Here is a 27,193-nt window from a genome sequence, read left to right as displayed (position 1 = left end):
AAAATATCGAAAAGGTATGTTGTTTCACACTTCTTCAGCATAGACTCTGATAGAAATATATTGTAAGCTATCGATTCCACAGTAATGTGGATCGCTGTCGCGATTAAGAACATTTTTGACGTGAAATCCTTGACGCGTTCTTCGTGTTTTCGAAGTGTCAGTTTGAATCACACAGTTTTACAAAATGAAATGTCCATGTTTGAACGTAAAGCAGACTTATTATTTGGCAAAATATCTATGGAAAAGTATGCCGCCATCTTGGATGAAGATAAGATAAGCTTACGACAGGTAAGGGGCTATCTTAGATTTACTACAATCTTAAGATATCTTAGGCCTACGATAGTTTCGAAAATATGCTACGATAGCCTACAATTTCCTTCCGATAAATTTACGATAATTTTAGGGCTACGATCGTTGCGAAAATCTAGGCCCTGCAGTATTGTTTTATTGTTTGTATTGTCGATTTCTGATAGTTCTGTGGAATGAATAGATGAAATGAAATTCCACCAAGAAGTTAGGAGATCCTTGTAAAAGTCGTTTCGTATCGTTTTGACAATAGTGTTTCTCAGATATTGGCAGTTGTATTCAAATTTAGAACCTTGTCCAACTTTCGGTAAGTTCATTTGAAAAAGAGTACCCCATGTTATTTACTTATTAAAGAATCTTCTAATAATTGATAGTTTTTGGGCCATTATTATTTCTTCTACTTTCGGAACATTAAAACCTCCGTTCTTTTTATCACAAATCACCTGACTTCTTTTTACTTTATTTGATTTTCTGGCCAATATGAACTAGAAACATTTACTTTGAAAATCGACCACCTTCGAGTCCGTATGGTTCGGCAGAGCTGCAAACAAATGGTTTAATTTGGACAAAATAAGAGTGTTTAAACTTATATTGACATTGATATAATTCAAATCATCAACTCAATTCAATAGGATATCCCAAGTAGGCCAAAGGGACCTTGAGCCCAGTTTAGTTTCCACGAAGACATAACGTTATTCTTGATTCTTTTTTTACCCTATCCAAATAAGCCTTTTCAATGTCTTATCAGTGTTTACTTTTAGCCCATAGAAACGTGGGAAAAAATCAAAGTACTCGCAGTACAGCATGTAGACAGCGTTCATTTCAATTTAATATACAAGTTGAATCGTCTGCAAACTGTTGTGTGAGGAATTCAACACTACCCAAATGTAGGCCTTTTATATCGGCATTATTTCTGATCATTATTCAGGGGGCACGGGTGGGCCAGTCGTCTAAGGCGCCGCGATTTGCTGTGCTCCATCAAGTCATACATTTGTCTCATGATCTCACCAATATATCTTGCAGACTTAAAACCTTTTTGGTCTTCTTCTATCAATAAATCAAGAACTGGTTTGATTCTTCGAGATATTGTAAGTGATATAGAACACCGATAAAAAGAGAAATAGGTCGCCAATTCACCAAATATTCTCATGGTTTGCACCCTTTAGGAAAGCAGGTAATGAGACCTCGTTTCAGTGACATTGATAATTCACCTTTGTTATATGTCATTTGATTCAATTTTTATAAATATCTATACAAAAGAATTCAGGAAATTCAGCAGTGAAACCATCGGGGCCGGGACTCTTGTCATTTTTCCAAGCATTTCAGGGCGGCAAGAACTTCCCCATATTCTAGACCACCTTCCATTTTTAAAGATATATCACCGCTTAGTATTGGGACCTGATAATTTGTAAGGAGTTTGTTCAAGTTTATATCTGTTCTTCATGTTTTGCAAACAGTTTTTGATAAAAAATGTACAACTTCTTTTTGTATATTTTCCTGTGAATTGTGCCATTGTTATTCATAATTCTGGTAATAGATTCCTTTATGGAGTTTGTTAATTCGAGTGTTTATTCGAATTCCAATAAAAAAAATACGTGGTTTTTCACCTCTTTCTATCCAGGTTGCTTTGGGTTGTACAATGTGACCTTGGCATTGAAGAACCTGGTTACCTGTAGATATCGTGTGAATGTTTGTGTACAACTATTCTATGTCACACATCGTTCAGTATCAACATTCCGCCGCGTACACCTACTTTACTCCCTGCACTAAGTTCAGTATCTACACTCTGTGGCGTACACCTACTTTAGTCCCTGCACAAAGTTCAATATCTACACTCTGTTGCGTACACATTACTTTACTCCCTGCACAAAGTTCAGTATCTACATTCTGTGGCGTACATCTACTTTACTCCCTGCACTAAGTTCAGTATCTACACTCTGTGGCGTACACCTACTTACTCCCTGCACAAAGTTCAGTATCTACACTCTGTGGCGTACACCTACTTTAGTCCCTGCACAAAGTTCAGTATCTACACTCTGTGGCGTACACCTACTTTACTCCCTGCACAAAGTTCAGTATCTACACTCTGTGACGTACATCTACTTTACTCCCTGCACAAAGTTCAGTATCTACACTCTGTGGCGTACATCTACTTTACTCCCTGCACAAAGTTCAGTATCTACACTCTGTGGCGTACATCTACTTTACTCCCTACACAAAGTTCAGTATCTACACTCTGTGGCGTACATCTACTTTACTCCCTGCACAAAGTTCAGTATCTACACTCTGTGCCGTAGACCTACTTTACTCCCTGCACATGGTTCAGTATCTACATTCTGTGGCGTACATCTACTTTAGTCCCTGCACAAAGTTCAGTATCTACACTCTGTGGCGTACACCTACTTTACTCCCTGCACAAAGTTTAGTATCTACACTCTGTGGCGTACATCTACTTTACTCCCTGCACAAAGTTCAGTATCTACACTCTGTGGCGTACATCTACTTTACTCCCTACACAAAGTTCAGTATCTACACTCTGTGGCGTACACCTACTTTACTCCCTGCACAAAGTTCAGTATCTACACTCTGTGCCGTAGACCTACTTTACTCCCTGCACAAAGTTCAGTATCTACACTCTGTGGCGTACATCTACTTTACTCCTTACACAAAGTTCAGTATCTACACTGTGGCGTACACCTACTTTACTCCCTGCACAAAGTTCAGTATCTACACTCTGTGGCGTACACCTACTTTAGTCCCGACACAAAGTTCAGTATCTACACTCTGTGGCGTACACCTACTTTACTCCCTGCACAAAGTTCAGTATCTACACTCTGTGGCGTACACCTACTTTAGTCCCGACACAAAGTTCAGTATCTACACTCTGTGGCGTACACCTACTTTACTCCCTGCACAAAGTTCAGTATCTACACTCTGTGGCGTACACCTACTTTAGTCCCGAGACAAACTTCAATATCTACACTCTGTGGCGTACATCTACTTTACTCCCTACACATGTACCTCACTATCAGAATATCGCAAATGTTGTTTCAATCTATTCCTCCAGATCACAACTACTAACATGCAATTGTCTTTCCCGATTCACCTTCTATCTCATCTCTGTACAGTTAAGGTCTCTCTTCAAGAGATCGAATGTATTTGGTCCAGTTTCCTTTTCAATGTGTGCCTTCATTATTTATGTAGATTGACATTCTTGTTGATTCTTGCCTCATTCATCATGGAACATTTTTTTCCCTTATCCTCAATTGCAAGCATGTCTTGAAATAACGATGATTCTATTTCAAAACCTACGAAATCTCCACTGAAGACACCAGGATACTAAAAAAAACATATTTTGAGCATATGAAGGGGACTACTACGTCATCCATTTCAAGCACTAATATCCCCAAACAGAAGTTCAAATCTTACAGTATGATTTTCTCGTTAGCCAAACATTAATGTTTCCCTACTGCAGCCATTGAAGCTTGGGCCCCATACAGTGTATCGTTTAGATATTCAAGACAAATATTTCAAAATGTGTCATGACCTGATCATATATTTGTTGCAGCTAATAATAAGCAATCTTATATGATCTGTCTTTATGTTAGTTGCAGGCACTTCCTCTCCCAAGAAGACGTCTAACTGGTAACTACACCGTCAAAAAACTGTTTAATCCTTGTCCGATCATTTAAACATATTTTGATACCTAAATACCCTCAACTTATTTGGAATTCATTAGAATGAAAACGGTTAAGTTCATTAAAGAGGTTATACAATATTCAGATTATCAAGTACCTAATGTGTTAGGGTTGAATGACATTATCGAAGAAGAATAGGGGATTGATCAGTTATGGACTTAAATGGTTATCGCAACGATTGACATTTCTCCTCTGACTTACGCTTCATTTACTTGCATTGTGATAATATTTCCCCAAGAGTTTGATGTAAAGATTGTAAAAGAACAGAAGATCTGATGTAAATGTACGTGGGAAAGGGTCGGGGTAATTAAGGGATGACACCATTAACTATATTCCACAATTTTCATAAACATATTTATGTCGATATTTTGGATGTTGAAATCCTTGCATGTGTGATATATGTCCTAACGTGTTTAGCTAACCACGTGTGGTAACGCCTTTGTTCCTTTTTGGGACTCAAAGGGTAAGTAAACTATACGTGTCATCTTTGCAAATTTGAATACTTTAGAACTTTTTTAAGCAATTTTTTTTACATTAAGGATTGCAGGTTAACTCCTGTTACAATGTAAAAAATACTCTTTATGTAAAAATCTTTACATTAAGTGTTGCGGGTTCACTCTTGTTACAACTCTTTACATTAAGGGTTCAAGTGATAGATAATATTTTTTTTACATTAAGGGTTATCACTATGAAAATAATACTTATTGAACTATCATGAAACTTCGCAGATTTGATTGATCGTTACTTTGTCTAGATGTGCAAATGACTAATACGTTTTAGATTCCCTCTCTGCAATGACCACCTGGTTGTTATATTCAGGCTGCATAAAAGTGTTTATGACCCCTAACCCTTTTAACTGATTTTTATCAAACTTTCTCTTTTACAAAGTAAATTATCCTAATACCGTAACGACAGAAAAGGAGGACTCAACCCTTGCAGATAAGACCAGGTTGTAGATAAGCATACACCAGAATCATATGCTAATACAAACGTATACCATATTTCCAATCAAACTTTGTTTATAAGAATGTTTTACATTAAGGGGCGATACGTACGATATTAACCTCTTATGTAAAAAATATAATTTTTACATTAAAGGTTGCCGGTTGTTACTCTTAATGTAAAAGAAATTGCATTAAGAGTTAACACGTAACCCTGAATGTAAAGATTTCTACATTAAGCCCTTTGCATGGATGAAGTCGTCTGGCCTGAAAAGTGAAACAGAAAGCTTTCTGTTTAACTTACAAAACCGTTTGATTTTGCATCAAAATGTAAATATGAAATTAGAGTATGTAGTGAATTTAATGAGATTGTCCAACACACTCTCAGTGGATGCCCAGCTTTGGCACAAACACAGTATCTTAAACGACATGATGGTGTAGCTCGATCATTTTATTACCGTCTTCGCCATGCATGTGGTTTTGACACAGAGGTCCATCCATGGTATGACCCAGAATATGTAGCTGGCGTCATGGAAAATGATAAATACAAAATCCTTTGGAATAGGCCCGTATACAGTCTCAGACATATCCAGGCCAACAAACCTGATCTTGTTCTTTTTTATAAATCCACTGAAATCAGTTTTATCATTAAATGTTCTGTCCCTTTTGACACTAATGTGATTGACAAGATTGAGGAAAGACATGGCAAATATGCACACCTCGCTTTCGAAATGTCACGCTGTCCGACTCCCCATTGTTCTCGGTGCCTTAGGTTTGGTACCTCCCAATCTGTTGACTGACGGGTTTGCTACCAGGAATACAGCATTTCTGACAATCTGCAGATGGCTTCAGTGTAGGGGAGTCTTTGAATTCTCCGAAAAGTTGTGGGTGGGTTTGTCTAGGCACTACAATAATGTATTTATTTTTTTGCAATCAGTAGTTGGATCATTTTAATCGTTAACAAGACTTTTCAGTTAACTCCCCTGCTTTAGGGAAGATGCGCTCTCAGTGAGCATTATAATAGTAAGTATTTCTACGCACTGTCGCAGATAATTGAAGATGACGTCATCTACTGTTTGTTACGTAACTGTCGGTATAATGTGACGTCATTGAGCTCATGTCTCCACCGGTTACCTCAAACCGTCTTTTTTTCTAATTTCCATTTTTTTTGTTTTTCTGTTTATTCTCAGAGAAAAGTATAAAATAAATGCATATATGATAATGAAATCAAGATGACAGGGGTGTTATGCAAATACATATAGATATTGAAAGTTTCAATGAACATATTACAAAAATAAAGTGACAGGAATATCATACACGTTTATAACAGCTTCAACATTTCTAATGTTTCAGAGAAGAAAATGGGGAAACAACGTATGAAATGTTAACCCCACAGAGCGACTTCACTGAAGGTAGCCTATTGTTCAGATGACATCATGTAATCGAGTTGCGACGTAATGAACAAAGGATGTCGTCATATCACTGTGACTGTGGCTTCAAATGACCAAACCGCATAGATAATGTCTAAGATGCACACGTGCAAATATGGGAAAGTTATTACACACAATTATTCTACCTCGTTGTGTAATATTTCCAAATATTACAGATGCATTATATGTGTAGCTTATGCACCAACCATGAGTCACGCAGCCACAGCTGTTCCAGTGATTATTGTTTTTATCATAAACACGATTGCATATTATATTTAACGTACATATTATATTGTGTAACGTGGCAATGTAATTGGATTTGTATCGTAGCTAATAAAAACTGACATATCATATCTAAATGTATGTTAACGCTTTTATTTTATGTGTGGAATATAGCCTATTAATCACTTTCTTTGCATCTAATGAAAGGCTTGGGTAAATTAAATGCAGACACTCCGCAGTGATGTTGCATGATTGCAGACTGTGTCGTTCAGCTTCATGTATATTAAGGGGCAGTGTGGTAGCCTTGTGGTTAAAGCGTCCACTCGTCACACTGAAGACGTAGATCGATTCTCGCATAAGCACAAAGTGTGAAGCCCATTTCCAGTGACCCCGTCACGATTGTTGGTATATTTCTAAAAAGCGTCTTAAAACCATACTCGAACTCATGGATATTAAATACGTTAGGCCCTGCGGGTCTAGGGTTATAGTCGCATCTCTGTCAAAATGAAAATAAGTTTATCCAAGTTATGTTTGAAAGCACCAAATTTCAAGAATGTACATTCACGAATCATTGCAAAGTTCATGACAAGTGTTCATGAAAACAATCAGTGTCTACATGCTTCCCAACGGAAGCAAGATCACAATCCAGATTACATTTAGTATCACATACAGTATCAGAGATACAAATATATATATATTTTAATCGGCCGCATACATATTAACATCCTATCATAGCTAACCGTGATCTATAGAATACATGTATTAGCATTGCTATCATGTTTAAGTAGGATATGCGCATACTAAACATTGGTAAGTTTGGTGGACAAAGTTGGTGTGTTGTTTAACGCCGCACTTAGCAATATTCCAGCTATATTGTTTGTAAATTATCGACATGATCGAATCTTGACCAGACAGCGGAAATATACATGTACAATGACAGGCATCAACCAAGTCAGCCTGACCACCCAGTTTCCTTAGTCGTTTGACTCGTGAAGATCCGGGGTAGAATATGTCTTCCGCAACCCATGCTTGCCGTAAAAGGTGACTATGCTTGTCGTAAAAGGCGACTAACGGGATCGGGTGGTCAGGCTCGCTGACTTGGATGATGCATGCCATCGTATCCCAATTACGTGGATCGATGCTCATGATGTCAGTCACTGGTTTGTCTGGTCCAGACTCGATTATTTAATACAGACCGCCGTCATATAGCTGGAATATTGCTGAGTGCAGCGTTAAACAACAAACAAACAAACTTTAGTCGTCTCTTACGACAAGCATGGGTTGCTCAGGACAAATTCTCACCCGGATTTCCACAAATGGTAGACTACGTGTATATATATGCCAGCACTATAACCAAATCCTTTGATATGAGGTAATAAAAATAACATGACTACCAAACACAAATTCTTCCGCGAACATATCTAACATCAAACATATTATTCGATGTATATTGTATAAGTACATCTCCCTTCAAACGTGTATTAACGCTTGTATCGCCGGTCTGGCAAGCATCCATTGACAAGAATAGCAAGAGCTTGTATTGGATTTAATATTAGACACGCTTGCTCGAAGAATGCACACTTACAAAGCACTAATGTAATACATGTTATTCTACACATACCTGTCTGTGAGCAGTCTATCCACTGGATACACCAAACCGTGTGTGTTTGACTCAAATTATCATATAAGGACGTAACTCCTGGTCGCATGGCTGTGCAAACACACTGACCCGATCGTGAAGACCATTGCATGAAGCACACATGTATTTTTTTTAAGTAACGTGTTGGATGATCAATATGAAATATAGAACACTTCTACACATCGTCCGTGGGTTCTCACTATAACCAAATCCTTTGACATGTGTAAATAAAAATACAGTAAACTACGGTTATAACGAACACGCTTATAACGAAATGACGGATATAACGAACTTACTTTTTTGTCCCGACTATCTGCTGTATTATGCTGTATATATGCTTATAACGAACTACGGTTATAACGAACTAAAATGTGTGGTCCCTTTGAGTTCGTTATAACCGTAGTTTACTGTACCATGACTACCAAACAGCCAGAGCTTGTATTGGATTTAATATTAGACACGCTTGCTTGAAGAATGCACATTTACAAAGCTCTGATATTATGCATGTTATTCTACACATAACGTTTGTGAGCAGTCTATAGCTATCCACTGGGAAGAAGATCTTCCAATAAACACACCTTCTGAACTTTGGACGCAATTTCAACCCAGCCGTGTGTGTTTGACTCAAATTATCATATAAGGACATAACTCCTGGTCGAATGGTGGTACTAACACACTGACCCGATCGTGAAGACCATTGCATGAAACACACGTGTATTTTTTGTGGAAGTAAAGTGTGGTATGGGGCGTTAAACAAAAAAACACAAACAAACTAAACTATCGATAAGCACACACGTATCTTTCAGATGTTGTATTATTTATGAAAAGTGAGTGAGTGAGTATGGTTTTACGTTGCTTTTATCTATATTCCAGCAATATCACGGCGGGGACACCAGAAATCGCCCTCACACATTGTATCGATGTCGGGAATCGAACCCGGGTATTTAGTGACGAGCGAACCGCTTTCACCTCTAGGCGACACCACCGCCCCTATTGATATTTATGAATACTCACTTATCAAATAATATATATCCGTGTGAAAGGAAGGATGGTAATTTGATCGGGGTACGATCCCCCAAAATATGAATCCTTTACTGATATAATACCCTGAATCAATTAACGGATTTACAATTGCAACTACGACTTCGACGTCAACCACGTGTTCCACAGACACTCCAGGAACTTCGAAACATGATCCAGCAGATATGGACAGATATCCCACAGGACTTTGTGCGACGCCTGGTTCATTCCATGAGACGAAGAAGTGTTGCTGGCATCGCAACTCGAGGTGGACACACACGCTATTGATTTGTAAATTGACATTTTGGCATGTTCATATTTTTTTAATGAAATCACGCATTTTCTGAAGTCAGTAGGGTTAATTGAACCATTTGGACACTTATAGGATTCTTTTATCTGTTGCAAACCGAAATTGTTTCAGATTTGGTAAAAAACATAACTTTGCATTAAATCCTATTCAAGGTCACAGGAACTTTTGTTGTTCAGTCTATATTTGAAAGTGAATGTTGGACAATGTTCAAACTATGCTACTTGGTGACGAGATTTAAAACCCGAACCAGTATAACCCCATTTTATATTTGATTTGTCGATACGAAGATCTGTGCTTAACTTTTGCTGTCAAAATTTCAATAAATTGTTATATTTAATGGAATACATCTTCATGCCGTTAATCACCTGTTTTTCAAGAATGCAACTGTTCAACAGACAAATATTTGTCTTTCAATAAGATATGGATAACATTGGTATTGTATGTCAAACGAAACAAATTACAATTACTTTTGCGAGAAAAATATTAAATATCGTTTTCAAATATTTGATCACATGTATTTCCTTGTTAAGTCAATAAATACTACACTGTATAAGTTAAAATTCAATTTCTTAAAACCACCCGTCCAACACGATTTTAGATGTAAAAACTTATGCGAAACCTTTATGGATTTTTTCTAAAAAAATTGACACAAATGCGTTCCAGAAACTATAACAGCGGAAATCTGCGCTTTATGAAAATTGTAACATTGAACAAAGTCTCCCTGGCGAAAACAAAGGGAAACCACTCTCGACAAGAGTATGAACTAAGATTAGCTGCCGCAGAGTTATCGATAAGGTCACGGTCATTACACAAGCTTGCCGCCACCTTCGATTTTTATCCTTCCTAAATTATCGAAAAGGTACGTTCTTTCACACATCTTCAGCATGGACTTGGATAGAAATATATCTTAAGCTATCGATCGCTATCGCGATTAACAACATTTCTGACGTGAAATCATTGATGCGTTCTTCGTGTTTTCGAAGTGACAATTTGAATCACACAGTTTGACAAAATGAAATGTCAATGTTTGAAAGTGAAGCAGACTAGTTGTTTGGCAAAATATGCCACCATCTGATGAAGATAAAAATAAACTTACGATATCTTAGGGCTACGATAGTTTCGAAAATAGGCTACGATAGTCTACGATTTCCTTACGATTACTTCACGATCATTTTAGGGCTACGATCGTTTCGAAAATCTAGGCCCTGTGTCGGATTAAAGCCTCCGAAAATGGTTCCTGACAGTCTGGTCTGATATCCTCCTCAAGCCAAGGATGTGTCCTGCAGTCTCCGTAGCTGTGGCATTGCAATGACGTGGGTGGAACAGTCGAATGTAGCGGCCGGTTCTCGGACTGTCTGCAGTGGACGTTGAACTGTGTGTATTGGTCACAAAGGCGGCAAATGGTGCTGTGGTTGACGTTGAAGTGGCGTGCAACAGAAGACTGTGATTCCCCTCTTTGGATACGTCCTATGGCGATGTTTCGTCTCGGCATTTACAAACTTGAAAAATGGTGATAATGACAAATTATTGGCTTATGCTTGCCTTTTTATAGCCACTACCACGAGTTACGAATGCCATAACATGCACGTGTATTTTGCTTTACTGTTTTCTTCCATGAACATGTTTGAACAAGTGTGAAAACAATGCTGTTTACGACATTGCAAATCGACGATGACTGCGTTTTGACGCACCGTTTGTCGCATATCAGGCCACCAACATTTTCCCATAACATACTGTATATCCAATTTATATACCTGATTTTATTGTAGTCCGGTTCAGTGAACTTCATACTACATGTGCGTTTCCTTTTTTAAAGATTATGTATTGTATACTATAATAACCTAAAGTTCTCAAGACCCTTATAATAAAATACCACTCTATACGTCTCCAACCCAACCCCCCAAATGAACACTTGCTTTGTTTCAGCATGTGGTCATTTCAGGGTCAGAACAATGTTTATTGACTCCAACTATTGGAATAAATTGGACATTGCATATGCGTCAAGACAATGTGCAAAATTCCGAGCATGGAAAGGTGCATTATAAGAGATGTCTCTTTGACGAGATTTATCGAGAGAGAACGAGACAGGCATCAGGGAGACACACGTGCAGACATCAATTTGTATGGAATGGTACCAGACACAAACTTGATGCCAAACTGTATCATAACATAAATCCATCAAATTAACCGTATTTAGGACATACTAGGAATTGAAGCTACTTTTTCTTTGTTATCGTTGTCGTTATCGTTATCGGGATAACATTTCATAAATGACATTTGTTATCGATATTATATATAATTTACAGAATTTCATAGAAATGTAAGCGAATATTACTTTTGTATTGGAATTAGTTCACTTCATTCATGAGTAACCGAAATTTGAAATATTTTCATCAAATGAATCTTTTTTCTTTACACTTCGTAGAGCAAATGTAGGTTTTACTTTGAGACACATTTGGATTCTTGTTTTTCCAGCATAACCTTTTACTGCGCCATGCTCTCATGGCTCTGTCTGTCATGACCAGATAATCGACATTGCTGAGGTGTAGCCAATGGGAGACTAATTGGAAACCCTTGATAAGTTTACACTCCGGCCTGTAAAGACGACTGCAGCTATGTCATTGTTGATATAGAGTGAAGGTAGACATAGTATATGATGGTGGGTCCGCTCCTGTCAATGTTCTTGACCGACCTCACTTATTGACTATGTCGATCAGGATCTGTAGGTAATGGTGTCATAGGTACAAATATACTAAACGTGTGTATGGAGTAAAGTAGGTGTGTCTCACAGAAAGCACATACTGAACTATGTGTATTATTGTGGTATCTACAGGTAATCATGCTCTGCAAAAGGAGTAAGCTTATCTCATAAATGTACATAGAATTCTGCCTTATGCTGACATGCGCACTTGGAGTTTCAATCAGGGAGACACGTATATATATGAATATATATAGCTGTAGTCAAACCTTCGGCAGCAGTTACCAGCCAGTATTCAACTCCTGACATTGAAAAGGTAAGATATCAAACGTTCGCCACAGAGCCAAGAGAGAGATAGAGAGGGAGAGAGAGAGAGAGAGCGAGAGAGGGAGAGAGAGAGAGAGAGAGAGAGAGAGAGAGCAAATGTGAGACGGCATAAAGAGCACAGAAGACGTCACAAACGTGATTGGAGTGTATGTACGTTACGTTGACAGGACTGATGATGTCTTATAACATCAAAACCTTAAACGACCTTACTCTATTTTTTAGAAGGACCATGCAATAAAAATTAAGACAAAGGTATATGCATAGGCTTTGGCAAAGAGTAGTATATATATATAGGAGAGTATATACGATGTGTAGCACTGTAACCACACCTATGGACATACCACAAATTACAACGGGTTTTCCATACCGAATGAAAATTTCCCTCATGGTAGCAGTCTTAAGCGTGAGGTATCATCTTAGATAAAAGTATCAACAATGGACAATTTTAAAATATTCTCTATACTTGGACTGGTTACCCAAACACCATTTCTGTTTCCGAGAGATATATTTACATCATTTCCATATTGCATGTATTTTAATTATTGGACTTCACAAAAGAGAAACACTGAGTCAGGATCGGAGAAAACAGGATTACATTTTGCCAGTAAAGCTTGCAGTTCAGATTGATACATAGATATTAACTTGATACTACATAACTGGCTGTAACACTAGGCTTTGAAACTAGGCGTCTAGCAGTACACAGAACAATTAAGTCCACAGTCGACATTTTTTACCCCTGTGCATTATGCTCTGGTACCTGTCATTATGTGAAATACAACGGGCAATTCACATTGTTCCTTTGACTGTGAACGCGTTTAAAGCGTTAATATGGAGTAGTATAGACACGTCATCCTTATGCCTAGTGGGCGACCTGGGACTGGAAGATATGAGGTCTGTTTTTAATTTTATTTTTTTTATTAACGCTGCTATCAGAAACATTCCAGTTATATGACGGAGGTCTGTAAATAGTCGAATCTAGACCAGATAATCTAATGATTGACACTATGAGCATCGACCAACGCAAATGGGTTATGACATTTAATCAACCAAGTCAACGAGCCTGAACACGAAATATTTAGTCGCCTCTAACGACCAGTATCCCAGATTTAATCTATGTTTACCTTTATCTTTTTTGAAAGACATCATGTTCATGTTCAAATGTTTCCATAGAATACTCTGAAAGCCCATAGCAAATGTTTCTTATACCTTTCATTGTAGACTGTGGTAGTCCTGCTGCCACCTCGTGCACGTGACAGAGACCGGTATTGTGGCCGTATAGTGGCCTAGCGTCGGTTGCAGTGTAAATTGAAAAAAAAAAAAAAAAATTGTTAAGAGAATAAAATTATGTTGACATATTTCTAGATTATGGTGTATATATTCAAATATCTATTTTTCTTTGCGTAACTGAGTATGAGTGGGGAAACGCACGTGACCGAGAGCCGGCAAATACCGACAAAATAACATTGTTCCAATGATCTTCGGCGAAACCAGAGGACTTCAATTTTAAGCAAACATTGTTACGATATTATTCGGCGAGACCAGTAAACTACAAAATATGAACACTTGGATGCGACGATCAACCCCATTTCACCTCACCATAACCACCAGGAGAAGGGCTCCAAGATGATGATACCCATATTCAGCCATGTCACATTTCAAATGAAATATAAGTTGATTAAATATCTGCGACATCAATTTAGCTCTATGGCTGTCCATCGGCTGTATTTGAAGGGGCTATATGGTTGGACAGTGTTGACGTCTCTTCTGCTTTGGATGTTACAGTTTCCGTTCATTGTAGACTGTGGTAGTCCTGCTGCTACCTCATGCGAGTGGCAGAGACCGGTATGGGGCCGTATAGTGGCCTAGCGTCGGTTGCAGTAATTCTATAGCATAATGTTATAATGTGACGACGTGCTGAAATATTAGAACTGGTCAAGTTTCCTTTACGTACAGAATATGACATGATATAAATATGCTGTTCAAACTGTGACCACCTACTGACGACAAGGACATGCAAAGGCCACAACATCGCGATCTGTACGTGATGTAAACATCTCGGTAGTTTATACACTGAAACAGTTTAGGAGATTCAACCCTAACCACACGAGTGTCACTGACAACGTGTTTCAGATTATTCACAAGCAGTAAGCCGAGTAAGCTTGGTTGCTGCTTGACTGATTCTCGTCTCAATTCACATCTGTTGGATGGTTGTGAGCTGATGACTAATAACTGTTGATGTATTCAATAATCAATATATTGTCAAGGCCAGTCCTGGTGATTTTATTTTATTAACACTCATAGATAATCCCTGACATAATGTTCGACCAAAAGTCCACATGCAGCTTCTGTGTCCTTGGTAACTTGAAATCAAACCTCGCAGTATTCGAACGCAAAGGCTCCGTGTTTTTCTGTTTGTGTATTTTGTACCACACTCCGCAATATTCCAGTTATTTGACGCCGCTGTTTAAATCATCAAGTCTGGGGCAGGCAACCCACTGATATCAGAAAACAAACTTGTATTTGTCCGTAGCCAGAAGTTGAGGGCAGAACGATTACAACAATGTTCATTTTCCTCGTTGGTCTCCTCACCCTGTCGTGTCTCCCCCGGTCGGTTCTCGGCTGCTATGATGATAGAGACGCCCTTCTGTACAGAGTTGACGTCACCCTTCCTCCTAAGGAGGGGAGGGACGAGACGGCAGACATATTGCAGATTAAGACAACAGTGGAGGGTCTCACTGACATCAAAGTCCTATTTTCATTTAAGGTGAGCGAAATTGTTTACTCACCGTTTTGTACTGCACAGACTCACGTTGCATCACCGTTTTGTACTGCACAGACTCACGTTGCATCACCGTTTTGTACTGCACAGACTCACGTTGCATCACCGTGTTGTACTGCACACTCACGTTGCATCACCGTTTTGTACTGCATAGACTCACGTTACATCGCCTTTTTGTACTGCACAGACTCACGTTGCATCACCGTTTTGTACTGCACAGACTCACGTTGCATCGCCGTTTTGTACTGCACAGACTCACGTTGCATCACCATTTTGTACTGCACAGACTCACGATACATCACCGTTTTGTACTGCACAGACTCACGTTGCATCACAGTTTTGTGCTGCACACACTCACGTTGCATCACCGTTTTGTGCTGCACACACTCACGTTGCATCACCGTTTTGTACTGCACAGGCTCAGGTTGCATCACCGTTTTGTACTACACAGGCTCACGTTGCATCGCCCTTTTCTTACTGCACAGACTCACGTTCCATAACAATTTTTTACTGCACAGACTCACGTTGCATCACCGTTTTGTACTGCACAGACTCACGTTGCATCACCGTGTTGTACTGCACAGACTCACGTTGCATCACCGTTTTGTACTGCACACTCACGTTGCATCACCGTTTTGTACTGCACAGACTCACGTTGCATCACCGTTTTGTACTGCACAGACTCACGTTGCATCACCGTTTTGTACTGCACAGACTCACGTTACATCACTGTTTTGTACTGCACAGGCTCACGTTGCATCACCGTTTTGTACTGCACACACTCACGTTGCATCACCGTTTTGTACTGCACACACTCACGTTGCATCACCGTTTCGTACTACACACACTCACGTTGCATCACCGTTTTGTACTGCCCAGACTCACGTTGCATCACCGTGTTGTACTGCACACTCACGTTGCATCACCGTTTTGTACTGCAAACTCACGTTGCATAACCGTTTTGTACTGCACAGACTCACGTTGCATCACCGTTTTGTACTGCACAGACTCACGTTCCATCACAATTTTGTACTGCACAGACTCACGTTGCATCACCGTTTTGTACTGCACAGACTCACGTTGCATCACCGTTTTGTACTGTACAGACTCACGTTGCATCACCGTTTTGTATTGCACAGACCCACGTTACATCACCGTTTTGTATTGCACACACTCACGTTACATCACCGTTTTGTATTGCACAGACTCACGTTACATCACCGTTTTGTATTGCACAGACTCACGTTACATCACCGTTTTGTATTGCACACTCACGTTACATCACCGTTTTCTACTGCACACACTCACGTTGCGTCACCGTTTTGTACTGCACAGACTCACGTTGCATCACCGTTTTGTACTGCACACACTCACGTTACATCACCGTGTTGTACTGCACAGACTCACGCTGCATCACCGTTTTGTATTGCACAGACTCACGTTGCATCACCGTTTTGTATTGCACAGACTCACGTTTCATCACCGTGTTGTACTGCACAGACTCACGTTACATCACCGTGTTGTACTGCACACACTCACGTTGCATCACCGTTTTGTACTGCACAGGCTCAGGTTGCATCACCGTTTTGTACTACACAGGCTCAGGTTGCATCACCGTTTTGTACTACACAGGCTCACGTTGCATCACCGTTTTGTACTGCACAGACTCACGTTGCATCACCGTGTTGTACTGCACACACTCACGTTGCATCACCGTTTTGTACTGCACAGGCTCAGGTTGCATCACCGTTTTGTACTACACAGGCTCAGGTTGCATCACCGTTTTGTACTACACAGGCTCACGTTGCATCGCCCTTTTCTTAATGCATAGACTCACGTTCCATAACATTTTTTTACTGAACAGACTCACGTTGCATCACCGTTTTGTACTGCACAGACTCACGTTGCATCACCGTTTTGTACTGCACAGGCTCACGTTGCATCACCGTTTTGTACTGCACAGACTCACGTTACATCACCTTTTTGTATTGCACAGACTCACGTTACATCACAGTTTTGTACTGCACAGACTCACGTTACATCACCTTTTTGTACTGCACAGACTCACGTTGCATCACCGTGTTGTACTGCACAGACTCACGTTGCATCACCGTGTTGTACTGCACACACTCACGTTGCATCACCGTTTTGTACTGCACACTCACGTTGCATCACAGTTTTGTACTGCACAGACTCACGTTGCATAACCGTTTTGTACTGCACAGACTCACGTTGCATCACCGTTTTGTACTGCACAGACTCACGTTACATCACTGTTTTGTACTGCACAGGCTCACGTTGCATCACCGTTTTGTACTGCACAGGCTCACGTTGCATCACCTTTTTGTACTGCACAGGCTCACGTTGCATCGCCGTTTTGTACTATACAGACTCACGTTTCATCACCGTTTAGTACTGCACACACTCACGTTGCATCACCGTTTTGTACTGCACAGACTCACGTTGCAGCACCGTTTTGTACTGCACAGACTCACGTTACATCACAATTTTGTACTGCACAGACTCACGTTGCATCACCGTTTTGTACTGCACAGTCTCACGTTGCATCGCCGTTTGTACTGTACAGACTCACGTTGCATCACCGTTTTGTACTGCACAGACTCACATTGCATCACCGTGTTGTACTGCACAGACTCACATTGCATCACCGTTTTGTACTGCACAGACTCACGTTACATCACCGTTTTGTACTGCACAGGCTCACGTTGCATCACAGTTTTGTATTGCACAGGCTCGAGTTGCATCGCCGTTTTGTACTGCACAGGCTCACGTTGCATCACCGTTTTGTACTGCACAGGCTCACGTTGCATCACCGTTTTGTACTGCACAGGCTCACGTTGCATCGCCGTTTTGTACTGTACAGACTCACGTTTCATCACCGTTTTGTACTGCACACACTCACGTTGCATCACCGTTTTGTACTGCCCAGACTCACATTGCATCACCGTGTTGTACTGCACACTCACGTTGCATCACCGTTTTGTACTGCAAACTCACGTTGCATAACCGTTTTGTACTGCACAGACTCACGTTGCAGCACCGTTTTGTATTGCACAGACTCACGTTCCATCACAATTTTGTACTGCACAGACTCACGTTGCATCACCGTTTTGTACTGCACTGACTCACGTTGCATCACCGTGTTGTACTGCACAGACTCACGTTGCATCACCGTTTTGTACTGCACAGGCTCACGTTGCATCACCGTTTTGTACTGCACAGACTCACGTTGCATCACCGTTTTGTACTGCACAGACTCAATTTGCATCACCGTTTTGTATTGCACAGACTCACGTTGCATCACCGTTTTGTACTGCACAGACTCACGTTGGATCACCGTTTTGTACTGCACAGACCCACGTTGCATCGCCGTTTGGTACTGCAAAGACTCAGGTTGCATCACCGTTTTGTACGGCACAGACTTACGTTGCATCACCTTTTCATAACGGTTTGCTTGCTTTAATAGGCGACTTAATGTTGAGACTTATTGTGGGTTGCCAGACTCAGTGGCTTTGTTGATTGCAAGTTACCATGCCATGACCGTGTATACCCTTGGCCACGTTGTCATCAATATTTTCTTATTGGTTGCAACAAAGCATTCTGTTAATCTTAGACGAACAACCATGATGCTTGATATATCAAACGTCTTTATTTGATTGAGCGGTCGCACATATTAATAAATTGCACTATGTTTAACAGGAACTCGGGAACTCAAGGGTTTTTTTTGGTAAGTCTGATTATGAACTATTTGTTGTATGTTTCTTCATAACAAACTTGCTCTAAGACACACGTTATTGTTTCTCAACACGTACTCGCTAAAAAGAATATGTTGCTATATTATGAAACTATATGGCAAGGCCCAATCCACGTAAATCTATATCAATCATGAAGGACATATGATTTTTTTCTTTCATCATCCAAAGATGAGGTATCCTTGTCAGCGCATGCCGATTATTTTGTAGTCAGTGGTGAAATATTGCATTTGTCTGAAAAAATGGTATCTCTCTTGAGTGAAATAAAACTTCATGCCGGAACTGCAGTCAGCTTCAAAGACACAAAGGCTTTTTATTTATTCTTTGTTCTATGTATTTTTTTTATTTCTTTACTAATATTCATCATATTAGTAAGGAAATAAAAAATAAATAGAACATCTGTCCTTTCTTGTCAAAAAACATGTTTCTCCCACTTGTTTATTTAATGAGAAAACAAATATCTGTTAATTTCAGTTCTTAATGTTGAGAAAGCTTGCAGCTGGCCACAGTTGACAAGTTTTCTGTCACGAAAGGGCTATGAGGTGAAGACGACCCCAGTGTACCGCTGCAGTGACTACGCCCGAGAACTTGGGGTCAATATAACTAGAGACTTTTATGATATGACTCTCGAGGATGATGAGGACTTACTTCTTGGCAAGCAAATATTTCATGTCAAAGGTATGTCTGGCAGTTAAGCGCTTACATAAGAATCTTTACATGTAAGTATTATCATATAATTACAAGTTAGTAATATCATCTAGTTACAAGTAAGTAACAGTCACTAAACATACAGCATCAAATGGGCTAAGTCCAGCTACTGTGCATGTTGATTTAAAAGTAGGATAAACACAGCAGGTCTTCTAGCGAGTATAAGCTTTGTCCAGGAATAATATCTCGGGAGCGTTGTAGTTCATTTAGTTATAATTTCATACTTTGAAATGTCCACTGTTTCTTTCATGCTGATTGGCTGAAGGGGTAGTCACGTGATCTGACATTTGGAGTTCGCACACCTGTAAAATGACAAAAAAAAAGTTCACACGATGTGAACAATTTTTTTGTGAAATCAATCGTGTGAACTTTTCTCGGAACTTCTTTCCGGGGTTTCCCCGAATCCTCGATCGCTGTTTACGATCAACTCGTTTTAGTATTTTCTTTTTAATACCTGCATTTATCAGCAATATAATTGATTTAGTATTTTTGCCTGGTTTTGTAATATTTCATCTGACTTATAAATAAATAAATGCTTTCTGGTGATTGATGTCGTCGAGCTGCTACATGAAACAAAATGCATTGTCCTTGCGGTGATTTGAATATGTTTCAATACTAATAACGAGAATGAAGAAAATTAATTCTGTGGCTATGTTTCAATACTAATAACGAGAATGAAGAAAATTAATTCTGTAACATTACTGAGGTCAGCGCAATTGATTTATTGAGCGATACTGACTTTGATGCCTTGTGTTCGGAAATGAGAGGACTCTAGCACCAATGAAAACAATGTCGTACCCTACTCAGATGTGGCCGCTGACACAGAGCAAACGCGACTGCTCCTGATCAATCCCAAACTAAAACCCGATTTACTATCGTATCGGGAACAAAATCAAAGATTTTGAGAAACCATAAAACATAAAAAGGTAAGGAAAGAAACTTAAATTGAAAAAAACAACAACAAAAAACAAAAAAACATGCCTACCTGTTTTATCGATTGGTCCTCGGAGACGAGAAAATATCCGTGGACGGAATTAGAAATCTACTATTCCGGTGTCTGAGTTGGCCGACCTTCTCCGTGCATTCTAGGCCGAGAAGCGGCGGCACGTGAGGAGTGACGGGGCACAGAAACGAAGCTGGCATCAGGTCAAACAGTAGGTCCATCTCAGTTGAAAAGAAACACCAGCTAAGCAAAGTATTACAGCACACGCGGCAAATCCCAAACTCCAAACATAACACACCCGGATGTTGAAAATTAACACAAAACACACAGGTTTCAGAGCACTCGGTTCAATACCCACCAGTCCATTCCGCATCGTCCGAATTGGTTTGCGATTATCCAAACACAAGCAACGCATTTATAAATCGGTGATATTCCCAATTTGCTAGGGCCACGGGAGGGTTCACGTGTCGGGCAGTTTTCCATAACTGCTCCATAAACGTCATTTTCAACAGCAGTAAGTATACATTTCATCCTCATGCTCCCGTTCGACTCGAAATGCACCTATTTGCAAACTTATGTGACGTTATAATATAAATCCGCGCTTGAAGGTTGACCTCGCTTCGGTGCATCGAGGTCATGTTTACATCTTTGTTCAACTTCCTGTAACCTGTTTTTAAGATTTGATTTATCCTAAATGTTGTTTATTAATTTGTTAAGAGAATGAAATTATGTTGACATATTTCTAGATTATGTTGTATATATTCAAAGAACTATTTTTCTTTGCGTAACTGAGTATGAGTGGGGAAACGCATGTGACCGAGAGCCGGCAAATACCGACAAAACAACATTGTTGCAATGATCTTCAGCGAAACCAGAGGACTTCAAATTTAAGCAGACATTGTTTCGATATTATTCGGCGAGACCAGTAAACTACAAAATATGAAATTATAAGAATTGAACGTCAGTTCGGATGGGTTCGTTGAAGTGTGAACGATTTAAAAGCGTTCAATTCTTAAATTCGTGTCAGCACATGAAGTATATATAAACATTTACAGGTGTACACTTGTGTTGTTTTTCCAAGAGATATTAAAGCTGTGGATTTTATTCTGACCAGTCAGGTTTCAAATCACCATAAATTCATCTGGTTGAAACAATCGTAGCGTGTCAGAGTCCATAAACCTAACTACATGATTATCTCCAGAATAAAAAATAGTTGACATTCTGGACTTTGTGGTAGGAATCTTCAAAGCACCTAAGCATCGAATGTTAATTAGTTCCTAAGCCATTCCTGGATGTCCAATACTTACTTGCTGTAGCATCTGGTGACGGGCACGAGGGTTGAAGTAAAGAACAGTCAAAGGTGTTAAATATACTAGGAATTAGGCAGCCTCCCGCGAAGGATCAAAATGCACAGTCCTGTGCACGCTTTGTTAATAAAATCCCAAAGTTCCTATTCCAGACTCATGTATTTTATCCTATTCATGCTTACATTTCAGATTTAACAACAGTTGAGTTTGACGAGAAGATGAGACAGATGTTTAAGAGAGACGTGGGCATTCTGAAAGCAGGTCAACGGGCAGCATGTTTCAGAACTCTAGCAAGCCTTCCAGTTGAGGTAAACCTTCTTGCACACTTCATTAATCCCATGAGTTCGTTTCTAGGTTTGTCTTATCATTCCTTGTGCTAAATGGTAAATGTCTTTTCATGCATCACTTCTGACTTTTCCTATACATCAGGCTGACACACCAATCTTATTACTAAATAATGTTAAATGGTGTGTTACACCGAATTATCTCACCCACTATAGTTTGTTGTAGCAATTGTGATGAGTTCTTTTTTGGTCACATTTCAGTTAATGCACTTCGCGCCAGTTGGCCCTCAGAAAATGGAGGCGATAGAAGAAACCTTGCATGGACCTGAAACCTTTGACATTGAAATCATTCGAATCCAGAACCTTGCTCCGTACGTGGGAGGGTGTCAGTGAAAAGATGTAGTTTCCTGTGTGGCCTGACAGTAAAGGATTATATATAACAGTCCACTAATAGTCTCGGACCTTGAAACCAGACATTCAGAAGGAATTTTAAACATGTAAGAAAGAACGATATGTAATAATTTTTGTATAAAGTTTGGCATCCCTTTCATCTTTGCTTTTTAATTAAAATATGTCATATTCTGTGCACTGTTTACCCGTGTTCTTGCTGTTTTCAGAGAAATGGGTTGAACTGCACACGTGAATTAGAAATCCATTTGAGATTATTCGTATCATGCATAAGTTTGAAATCGAATTCTAGGTCCGTGATAGGCTATTCCATTGTGATACCTTGAGGTTACATTATGACCAACAACGTTTCCCATTTCACTGACAAATCATCTATTATCGAGATTATTCAATTTTCCATTCCATTCAGTTACGTTTGTTATTTGTTATATCGCCCAGTGTTGATGATACATATTGACTACAAACTCTTTTTAAACCAACGCCGTTAGGTAGAGGTTTCAAGTGTACAATTTCGCTGTGGTTATTGTAAACCAATATACAGAGAGAAGGTTTGTAATGGGGGACTCTTTGACAATGCATGGATTGTCTCATTTTTGGCTATTTTAAAAGATATGTGTAGCCAGGCGTGGTAAGTTATGTCCAGCCACTGGGCGTCTAGTCAAAACATAAGGCAGATTTTGAAGTTCAAAATCTAGCAAGTAATACTCCTCTTTCCACCGATTGTGCGGTATCCAATTTGCTTCTTGCTTCCTGCAGCCGCAAAAATGTGGTTATTAGCTGATGATGAAATATTGGCCAGTGGTGTACCAAATGCAGCGTCAACAGACACCCTATGATGTCTGGCAAACACGAGTAAGCAGTGAGTGAACAGTTATAGCCATACAACAAGTGAGGAAGGTAATCGTTCTTCTTTGCCCTTTGCTGCTTCTACAGTGTACTGAGCGTCTGAGTCCGTAACCGCTTGCATTGTCCATTACCCATCATAGTGGTCCCAGTATGCCCAATGTGCTGCACAACTATTTGGGCATATTACTCTCACATTACAATGCCACAGTGAACAATGATGTTATCAAACAGAACATGGACTGTAGTATGTGCCGTGTGGTTCAAAGTGGGGATGGCAAAGACATATTTATTGACCAGGGCATTCCCATAACCACACTTGGATGCGACGTTCAACCCCATTTCACCTCACCATAACCACAAGGAGAAGGGCTCCAAGATGATGATACACATATTCAGCCATGTCACATTTCAAATGAAATATAAGTTGATTAAATATCTGCGACATCAATTTAGCTGTATGGCTTTCCATCGGCTGTATTTGAAGGGGCTATATGGTTGGACAGTGCCGACGTATCTTTGGCTTTGGAAGTTTCCGTTCTCATCTGTTTTCATATATCCGAGAGTGCTACTGTGTCCTGAAATGAAGAGTTCCTACCTGTTATACACACCAAGCATAACAACCAATAAAATGTTACGTATGGTGATCGGGTTTTCTTTACATCCGGTCTAATACTAAGATCACACACATACATGAACACCTGGATTCGAACCTGGTATCCAGAACCTTCAGCTAAGGGACTAAATTCAAGTGAAGCTAATACACTAAAACACCTGTTTTGTCACATATATTTTGTTCATCAATTTCAGCTTCTAAGAATATGGTGGTTGATGCAGTGGCCATAGCACTTGTCACAATGAAAGATATTTACTGTGTAGGGGTTATTTAAAGCGTATCTAGTTACTGCTAATCTGAATCATGACCTGCTTTCCCTTCAGAAAGTTTAAACTACACTCATCTAAAAAAGAAAACACACAACCGATTGCATTACAATTCATCTTTTTTCTTTCACCAAAACGGCTTCCAAATTGTTGAAATACGCCATGGATCATCTACATATATGGATGCGAGTATTTGGTATAGGAAGTAGTGTCATTTGGTTTTGAAATTTTCACTTGCCTTGTTCACACATTTCTAAAACATGTCGCTCAAACACCACAGTAAACGTTACACGTGCACATTATCGAATCTACTTGGCTAAAAAAAGAAAACATCTGTCTGCAGTTTTGTTATGAAATCCGGAACATCATAGAGACAATCTTTGCTGCTCTAATTATAATTTTTTTTTTTAACGATTGGTACTTTTCTTGTAACCGCACACAGCATCACTTAAGATTTTTGGTGTTCTCATATGCCCTTATTTGCTTGGGAAAGAACTCGCGCTGCTTAATGCCACCCGAGTTGGTGTTGGACACATCTTCGGTGTACAAGAGTTATCTCCTCCCCGTGTGCTCTGTATGAGGGCAAGTTGGAGAAAAGCCTCAGTGCCCGTTGTCCTCTGCCACCACCGAGTGCAACATGGAGACCTGAAACAAAACAATGGTGAATCTTGAAGACTTGAATTTCTTTGGCGCCGGAGAAGTGGAATGGTGCCATCCCATGGATTAGCGTTTTGACTTTTAAATGGCAGACTCATGTGTCATCACCCATTAATAATTTTGAATTTAATGAAATCCTCCTCAATTAGCTCTTAATGATCTCTGGCAATGTCCGCTCTTTTTCCCGAGCGGTATCTTATCGATCTGTAAATGTTCATGAATAATGTACACATGCACAAAAGTTAAGCGCCACCCACTATATTTGTGAGCTGTTACCTTTGGCACTTAATGATGACTATTATAACTGTTATAAGCCTAATGTGATGCAAAAGTTGTCCCAAGGCAAGTTTATCTTGTGTTCCAAGGAATATAAGCAGAATGGAATTTTACCAAAGACCAGAAATTGAAGGATTAGAAAACATTGAAAAACTCTTTTTGTCATGTAACTGTGATGATACCAGCAGACCATATCAGGTGTCACATAGACACCCTAGGGAGTGCAGAGTCTACTGCAAGACAGAAACGTCAGTAACGTGTGTATGATCCACGGACATTGACCACAGCTTCAACCCACACGTGAAATCAAGAGACTATGAATATGGTGGCGCTTAACTTTTGTGCATGTGTATAGTTTCAATGGAACTATGGTTTAGACCTATGTTTTCCTCAAGTTCGGCAATGTAAATACGTCTTTCTCCTTGATTGAATCTTCATTGATGGAAGTTGAAGGACGTCCAAACCTGGGGTCATCATCAAGGCTTGTTCTCCTATCATTCAACTGTCCAGCGTTTAACAGTGGAATAGCTAGGGCAGTGATCCCCATACCCTTGTGACATGCTGTCATGAATTTCTTGGAGAGTACTTTTCTCTAAAAGCAAAAAATTGATAACTGTCCATTTGGACACATATCACGTTCAAATGGCTGTCACTAATATTCAAACAGCCTCAAATACACTTGCAATGAACTACTCAATCACTGTACTACATTGACTAGTTTACTTTTTTATGGCACAAAGTTGAGAGCTAGTAAGGCTTAGAACTTCTTTACCAGCAATCAGACATTGAGGTAGAGAAAGCTGATTCATTTCGAATATGCCGATATATGAATAACCGTGCGTTTTGATGTAAAAATTGCAAATCCTCAGAGTTGAGTGGTGGGCTTTGAACCTCGTCAAACTGGCCTACGATGTAGCTGTGCTGGGCACATCTAATGCACATACAATGCCCGTAATCTGAGAGCGAATTAAAATGTAAACCTTGTTTAAGCATGTAGAGCGTCATGCATTTGCAAAAGACTTCTATCGGTCATCCCTAAATGAAGATCGACAAACCACTCCAAACTTTCTATTAAGCCCATGTCACTTCACTATATATCCTCAGTACTTTTAACATAGACATACTGTGTTTTCTGTGTCGAGGTTACGCTGCTCGTTTGGTTCCAAATTCCCCTGGAAAATATTGTTTCTCTCCTAAATCTATAAGCATAAACTTCAATGACAAAAATACCGCAAAGGGACCTATCGGGTGTCGAGGGCACGTTGGACACATGTTAAGACGGTGGGATGTGTCAAATTCTAGAAATATACAATCAATGAATAAATTATTTCACGCTTCCAGACAAAGAGTTCTGTGCATTTTTTTAAACAAAAGTAAATGTTCAAATCACATTGAAAAGAAAATACCCGTACAAAGGTATTTTCAGCATCTTCTTTTATATATATAAAAAATCAAATAAAACCTATATATGAAAACGAGCAAGAGAAGAATATGTTTCTATAAAAAATACAGAGGATTGTGTGTTCGTTGTTTGAAGCCGCACATTGCATCTTTTCTACGCTGGCTTGTACATAATCATTTCCAGAGTAGATAAACCAGTGATTCATATAATGAACAATGATCCTTGTTGCCCCTCATCAACCAAGTCACCAGGCCTGTGGTGACATGGTTCAGGTGGTATATACACATATCATATATCATAAGCATGTGTTTATAAAGCACACTACCATCCATAAGTGCAA

General features: G+C 39.5%; 1 protein-coding gene across 1 annotated transcript; it reads left to right on the top strand.

Moving 5' to 3' along the window:
- The first annotated feature begins 12,532 nt into the window (after window positions 1-12,532).
- Window positions 12,533-22,935, top strand: LOC124117929. The gene is made up of 6 exons (XM_046479942.2): window positions 12,533-12,580; window positions 15,122-15,355; window positions 19,091-19,118; window positions 19,618-19,821; window positions 22,291-22,409; window positions 22,647-22,935. Exons 2-6 carry the CDS (start codon window positions 15,152-15,154, stop codon window positions 22,776-22,778), a joined length of 687 nt encoding a protein of 228 aa, XP_046335898.1. The 5' UTR covers window positions 12,533-12,580; window positions 15,122-15,151; the 3' UTR covers window positions 22,779-22,935.
- Window positions 22,936-27,193: the final 4,258 nt, after the last annotated feature.

Source organism: Haliotis rufescens, unplaced genomic scaffold, assembly GCF_023055435.1.
Source record: "Haliotis rufescens isolate VD_foot unplaced genomic scaffold, xgHalRufe1.0.p SCAF_14, whole genome shotgun sequence".
Taxonomy (NCBI): Eukaryota; Metazoa; Mollusca; class Gastropoda; order Lepetellida; family Haliotidae; genus Haliotis; species Haliotis rufescens.
This window is presented reverse-complemented; position numbering and strand designations above follow the sequence as displayed.

Bases quoted from the DNA above. Each gene is read 5' to 3' on its own strand.
- LOC124117929 (XM_046479942.2), top strand. From the start codon at position 15,152: ATGTTCATTTTCCTCGTTGGTCTCCTCACCCTGTCGTGTCTCCCCCGG. The intron at 15,356-19,090 runs GTGAGCGAAATT...TATGTTTAACAG, and splicing joins AAGTCCTATTTTCATTTAAG to GAACTCGGGAACTCAAGGGT. The intron at 19,822-22,290 runs GTATGTCTGGCA...CTTACATTTCAG, and splicing joins GCAAATATTTCATGTCAAAG to ATTTAACAACAGTTGAGTTT.